The sequence below is a fragment of the Fundulus heteroclitus genome, chromosome 13 (assembly GCF_011125445.2).
Source record: "Fundulus heteroclitus isolate FHET01 chromosome 13, MU-UCD_Fhet_4.1, whole genome shotgun sequence".
In the NCBI taxonomy this organism is placed as follows: Eukaryota; Metazoa; Chordata; class Actinopteri; order Cyprinodontiformes; family Fundulidae; genus Fundulus; species Fundulus heteroclitus.
In genome coordinates, this window is record NC_046373.1 from 21,490,788 (window position 1) to 21,497,955 (window position 7,168).

The 7,168-nt window shown below is 40.6% G+C and overlaps 1 protein-coding gene across 1 annotated transcript; it reads left to right on the plus strand.

Moving 5' to 3' along the window:
- The first annotated feature begins 2,257 nt into the window (after window positions 1-2,257).
- On the plus strand, window positions 2,258-3,865 carry si:ch211-153f2.3 (protein FAM167A). The gene is made up of 2 exons (XM_012870398.3): window positions 2,258-2,697; window positions 3,475-3,865. The coding sequence occupies exons 1-2, from the start codon at window positions 2,473-2,475 to the stop codon at window positions 3,595-3,597; spliced, it is 348 nt and encodes a 115-aa protein (XP_012725852.2). The 5' UTR covers window positions 2,258-2,472; the 3' UTR covers window positions 3,598-3,865.
- The last annotated feature ends 3,303 nt before the right edge of the window (window positions 3,866-7,168 follow it).

A 7,168-nucleotide genomic window follows, 5' to 3' on the forward strand; every position in this document is an offset into this window, starting at 1 on the left:
TATATAAGTTGGAAATGTGCCTTTTTGCCAGAATTAGGCCAATATTTTTTTAGGATACTGTTATTTTTTACACGATTGTTTATTTATTCATTAGATTTATTTCATAGGGACAGGCACACAATAACAGACAAAGTGAAACAAACAGCAGTCCCATGCCTGTATCATGCTACTTATAGCATCAGCTAGTTTGCACCAATAGTCCCTAGATGGGCTTTTGTAGACAGTATATCTAAAAATGAATAAAATAATGTAAAATAATAAGACATGATATTAACAATATATGGAAAATCTTTTATATAAAACAAATAAAAACAACAACATGACAGTAAAAAGGATACTTTAGGTGTGGATACAATGCTGTTTTTGACAGAGTTTAGTTTTTGTTTTTTTGTAATTTTATGATATTATTCTCATAATTTCCCAAAAAAGAACAATAAAAAAAAAAAAAAAAAAAAAAAAAAACGCCAAAAGGGGTTTGCCGGTCTCTGACATTGTTATTTGTGGGGTCACAGGCTGAAAAGTTCGGTAACCACTGGCCTAAGCCACAGCTGAGCACTTAGAAAACTAAATCTCACATTTCCATTAAACATCCTGATGATCCGTAAGACGTCTGTGAAAACAGCTTATGGACTGTCAAGAGACAAGAGCTGCTTTGCTTCTTCGGGACATTGCTCACTGATGGAACCACGGATTATAACGTATACTTGGGTTATGTAGTACAACCACCCTGAGTACAGCATTAGGGCCACCTCTGAGTGGCTGAGAAAAAACAAAAGCGTTTGAGTGGCCCAGTCAAAGTAAGGACTTTAATGTGACTGGGATGCTGTAGCATGAACTTAAACTGGCCGTTCATGGTGAAAAATTCTGGCACAATTAAAACAGTTCTGCAAAGAAGAGTAGACCAAATTTCCTCTAAATGTCACTTGTTGCTCCCCCGGTGGCACGACCAGTTATCACTTATTCGCCTAAACCTCAGGTTGGTTTCCGGTTGGCTTTCTTTCCTAATCTGTGTCTTGTATTAAAGGCGTTTAATTGATCTGGGGTATTTAAAAGTGTAATTTTGGCCCAATGTTGTCAGAGCACGAGGATCTCACACCGACCCGCGCCTGATGGAGAAGAGATGCTTCTCCTGATTTGCCACCTGAGGCTCAGTCATTGTCACCTGCAGCTTTCTCGCTGCCGTCATTGTTGCCGCGCGCCGCCCTGACCGCCTTGACCTTTAAAACCAACGACCCGGCTCCCTCCAACATCTTCTCACGCTTCACAGAACTCAAATAGAGCCATAGCTCACGTCTTATGAGCTCCGACAAGCCTCCATCCTTCACTGTCATCCATTACTGTACGACTCAGACGTATAAAAAATAAAAAATAAAAAAGCTGTCCCCCCCATTTCACATACCACGTCTTTTTTGTTTTCTACACTGCAAAAACGGATCTAAAAACAAGTAAAATGTTCTCAAAGTTAGTCTATTTGTCCTTGATTTGAGCCAGTAAATAAGATTATCTGCCAATGGAATGAGTATCTTTACCCCTAAAATAAGATAATTAGACATTCTGCACTTGAAATAAGATTATGGAGATGAATTGTTCCTGTTTTAAGTGCAAAAATCATATTCCATTGGCAAATAGTCTTATTTACCTGCTCAAATCAAGGACAAATACACTTATTTCACGAAAATTTTACTTATTTTTAGTTCTGCTTTTGCAGTGTAGTTTTCTGTTTTCTGCTGCCGGACACACTGGGCGCCTGTCTCATCGCTACACAGAAGTCAGGAAGGGGGAAAAAAAGGCGGCTCAGTGTTGCTAGAAACCATCCCGCAGACTCAGAGGGGAATGGATTTAACTTCGGGACAAAGGGCCTGGTTATATTTCACCGCGGGACGGTCTTTGTGCCTCTGAATCGGCTAACACTGAGGCTGTGTTTGCTGCTTGCTCAACCTGTCCGTCTGCTATAATCTGACAAGCAGGTCTTATTTAGGGAGATGCAGCAAAAAGGAGTCCACCAGGAGAGGCGAGGGGGTGTGGGGAGGGTGGGGGGTGATTGATTTTCTGCAGACTCACAGAGGGTTACACACAGGCTTTTTGGCTTAAACGGAGCTCTATCAATGCACATTTCTCTCACCAGGGTTGCAAGGGGGCTGGATGTGTTGGGAAGGGAAAAGGTGGGGGGGGATGGCAGTGGTTGGAGGAGTCTTTTCAATTCTTTTTGGAGGCAACAGTAGTCTTTGTTCAAGATCTTCCACCATTCTTATTAGGGCTACCAAAAGGAGGAGGAGGAGGGAGGTGCAAGGAGAAGGGTGTTTCTCCATAGTAACAATGACAAAACAAGCCCGTTTAGCACCAGGAAAGCAAAAAAGGGGGGAGAGAGTGTTGTGTCAGACACGCACAAACTCCAGCAGGAGAGCGGCAGGGAGAGGAGCGCGCTTTACTCTGTTGGGGGAAAAGTTTTACTGGTGAGGCACTGAGCTGAGCATGGAGCGGGACAGTCACAGCGAGGACACGTTGTCCACCATGGTCCTGGAGAACGTCAAGAACAAGCTGATCCACGCCTTCAGGGCGACGGCGGAGTCCAGAGGAGAGGCGCGGGGCCCCGGCTGCGGCGCCAGGTCCCCAGGCATCGGGAGGAGTCAGCAGGCCAATGAGGAGCTGAGGCGGGCGCAGATAGATGGAGCCATAACCTGGCTGAGATCCGAACTGGTGAGCTTTGACGTTTTCACTCAGCGTGCAGCCGATCTTACTTAGAGATACATACATTTCTAAAGGTTTTAAATACAGATTTAAATGAATAATTTTCTCATTTAATTATTTTGTCGTACATTTAAAATATTATTTAAATATATAAATAATTATGGGTTATTTCATTCACTTATTGTATATGTATTTCAAATTTTTATATCGGTTGAGACTAAATCATTTGTTAATTGAATATTTGGATGTATGGTCATTCAAAACTAAATATAATCAATACATTATATGAATGACCTGTATCATGATCATTAGTGTATTTATCACAGTTCATTTGAATGAAAACAAATAAAAATAATGATTAGAAACATTATTTGGTCATGTTATAAACAAATATTTAAATCGACATGTTTAAGAAATGGACGCATTTATAGATAAAGCTTTACAAGTTTAAACAGTTGAAAGTTCAACTAATCCAAATCTTTTAACTCTATTTATTAATTTGATTAAATTGATTAAATTTGGGGGATTTATTAAATAAATTTATTGGCCTGTGTTGAATCACCAAAAAATATATTTTTTTTTAAAAAATGTATGTATAGCTTACTCGCTCTTGCAAACTCTATTTATTTATTTATTTATTTATTTATTCAGTTATTTGATGTGTGTATTCTCAGTTTAATTGAAATGATTGCATCTATAAATATGCAGCGAGGCATTTTTTAATAAATCTAACAGTAACTACCTTGGTGAGGGGATAAAGTCTGACTTCTCCCTGTTGTCATGCAGCTGGAAATGCGCACTCAGGACCTCCAGCTGGCCCAGACGCTGCTGGGACTCAACACAGAGATCCAGAGACTGAGGAGGGAGAGCTTTGGGGGGGTGGAAGTGCAAGGGGACGATCAGCAGTGAGTGGACCCCACAAGGACTGCTTCTTATCTGGGAAGGACTTAAAACTGACAAAGGGAATCCGTGGAGCAAGACGTAATGAGTCCAGAGCAACTAAGAAACACTGAAAGCATTGTATGAAGAGAGTGGACCTGCTGCACGGGTCAGAAACGAAGTACCTAAAGAAAATGTTTTGCACTGAAGCGAGCTGTCTAGATTCTGGAAAGCACATCGAACAAATTATAATGAACGTAAGGCTGTGGAGCAATTAATAAAATGGGCCACGTCTTTGTCTCGGCGCCTTTATTGAGCCAAGTTCCTAAATCACAGGAGAGATAAAATTCATTCACACCTTCCTTCCTTACACCATTTTCTGTTCATTCACCATTTTCTGTATTTTACCAGCATTTAGATTCATTCATGGACAATACTGATGAACATCTCTTGGTGCTTTTAATAACATTAAAAGTCAGACAGAGTCACACTCATTGAAGTTTCTGTTTTTCCACCTTACAAATAAAATTAGATGTGATTTATTGGGGTTTTCCGTAAACCCCAATACATTTAATAGACCCGCACTAAGTAGCGCGCAATTCTAAAGTGGTAGGTAAACCATGAACACATGGTTTTAAAAATACTTTTAAATTCTGAAGCCATCTTGCTCTACAATACGGCATACCCAGCCTTCACACCAGGTTTTTATACGACCATCCATCAGATCAGGCTAAGATGGAGAAACAGCTTCATGTTTTGTAAAAATGTCGTTTCAAAGTGGCATGAGAAGCATGATAGCATGATGTGCAAGTAAAATCAGAGTAAAACAGCTCTGCCTAACGTTTCAGTTGATGATTTAAGTAGAAAACTAGATAAGGAAAAAAGAGGAAAAAAAGGGAAAAAAGAAAAAAAAAGGGAAAAAAAGAAAAAAAGGGGAAAAAGGGGGAAAAAAGGGAAAAAAAGGAAAAAAAGAAGAAAAAAGGAGGAAATAGCAATTAATGCATTAGTATGCTCTGTAGAATACTTTCAGATTCAAATATATTTCATGCAAGCTACTTTATTAAACCTGGGAGAGATAAAAAGCTAAAAATAAACTACAATATACAAGAAAAAAAATCTCTAGGTAATGCAAACACACATAGACACATTGAATAACCATGCCGCAAAAATGTCTGCATATAAAATACTTTACAAGTTGTTAATATTTTCTGCAAGGGTTCCCTATACTGACACCATGTGGCATAAATGAAGAAATGCAGCTAACTCAATGTACATCCATCCATTTCTAATCCTACCTAATCATGTTAGGGTCATTGGGTACGCTGTAGTGATAGATCATGCCAGGAAGCTAGGAACCTTCCTTTTGTCATGTTGTGCAGGGGTGTTTTAAAAAGTGACGGCCTTATCCTGCTACCTGACTGTCGTGTGTCTGCGTAAACCCCTTTGCCTCCCCAAGGAGAACCTACAGACGATCCAGCAGAAAAGTTGCATAGTCTATCACAGGGCAACACAGAAACACTCGGAACAAACAACCATACGCTCACAAACACCGATGTTTAGAAGCTACATACAGATATCAAATAACCCATAATGCTTTTGGACTGTGGGAGGAAGCCATATGCAAAAAGCACTAAGCAAAAAGACCATGCCAGGGTTTAAACTCGGGACCATCTTGCTGCAAGGAAACAGTGCCAACGACTACACCTAACTGGATGTTGGCAACTAAAATGAAAGGACGGCCTCGAAGGCCAGTTTCAGGTCGGATCCTCTCTGCGGTGTTTCTGTAATTTGTTGGAAAAACATGAGAAAGGGGCAGCAAGAGCGCTGGGTTCTCGATCCGATGCTCTGTTCAGTTCAGATACGCTGCAATTCAAGATGGAAAGATATCAAACCTTTAATAGGGAGATTGCGAGCATGGTTGGAAATACCTGTGCAAATCCTCTGAACTGGACTTTCGCTCAGGTTTGCTAAAAGCAGTTTCAACATCTATTCAGGAGTCTTTCTAAAAGGTATTTTTTTTTCTTGACTATCAGCCAAAATCTGAACACAAAAAAGCAGGAAAGGAAAGAGTTTACCTAAAGATCTGAACAATAATAACATAATTTGGTCTGAAAGATTGTGTTTTAAGCTACAATGGTATCCATGGGTCTGGCCAGAACTTTAAAAGCACTTGTCAGGGATTTTCTTAATCAATTTTGAGCTTATTGAAGATGCAATGAAATAACTTAGAATGATTTCATAAGAACCAACTTCATTGAGTTTTAAAAATATGCTGTTTTGTAGTTAAATGGTTGAATTCTGTTTTTTTAATATACATTCACCTCATTTACCGTAGAATCAAACCTCTCTAAAGAAGTTGCAGGGGAACCTGCAGCCATCAACAAGCTTCTGCCATAAAATGCCTGAATGTTTGACCCCTGATCTTTACAGACTTCCTGGCATGGAGCTTTCATGATGATGCTGCTGTTGAAATCGGTGCAGTTTTCTCAGGTTTAAACCCTTCCTAAAAGCTACAGGACTTCCGTGCCAAAATGATGACCAGAGATTTGTGTGTTTTGCTCTTTTATTGCGTTCGGTAGTTGTGGACGTGGGATAAATAACATTCGCATGGTGGAAGGTATTTACAATGTTCTACCCTGTCACTTTTGCAAAATGCAAGGAAAACTGTGCACATGTTTCCAAAATTACATTTTTGCCAAACGTTTACACTTCTAAGGCACCGAGCTTCTCCTGTAGAGCATGTTTTCAGGTGAACCCCCTGGGTGAAAGGTGCCGTGCATCTTCTGACGGAAAATGTTGCTTCCTCCTTCGCCATCGGTGTCCCAGTAGTTGCCCTCCTCTTCCTCCTCACCTGTATCCCCCCCTAGCTCCTCCTCAGACAGCTCCTGCTTCAGCTCCTGGATGCCCGAATGAAGCTCCATAAGCTGTCGGACCAGAGCTTGGTCCTGGGAACGCATCTGCATCTGCACGCAGAGAAGAAACAAGTTTAAAAAAGAAAAAAAAAGGGGATAAATGTCTTAAAAAATACAATTTTAGGGGGAACTGGACTTATTTCGACTCTGATTTTATTTATTTTTTGTTCAAGCAGAAGCACTTGAGCCATTTCTCCTTTCAAATGTTAATCTCACTACTTTTTATAAGACGTCACCTAATTGCAGCCACTGTAAAGCGCGATTTTCAGAGCTTCACCAAATTCAAGTTTGCTTCAAGGGATTCAGGAATGTCTTGAACAAAAAAAAATAAAAATAAAAAAAGACCTGGAGGGCCAATCTGCATTTCTTTTCTGTGTTAATTACAGCTACAGCCAGAGACTCAGCGCTCTGGCTGAAAGATGCTGGTCTCGTAGCCTTTGTCAGCACTTCAACGATTCAGCGATGAAACATGAACTTTCCTTGTGGAGACAGGGGGGGGGGGGGGGGGGGGGGCTGCTGGGTTCCACCTCATTATGCCAAATGTTGGGCCCTTTCAAACACGGTGCTGGACACTGTCACTGTGTGTAAGGGAGGGAGTTTAATGGGCTGCCGAGTAAAAAGACTCAATCAGGAAGCTTCTTTGTTTGCCCCATGGTTCTTTCACTTGCGAGAAAAAAATGAAGACATTA

Bases quoted from the DNA above. Each gene is read 5' to 3' on its own strand.
- si:ch211-153f2.3 (XM_012870398.3), top strand. From the start codon at position 2,473: ATGGAGCGGGACAGTCACAGCGAGGACACGTTGTCCACCATGGTCCTG. The intron at 2,698-3,474 runs GTGAGCTTTGAC...GTTGTCATGCAG, and splicing joins CCTGGCTGAGATCCGAACTG to CTGGAAATGCGCACTCAGGA.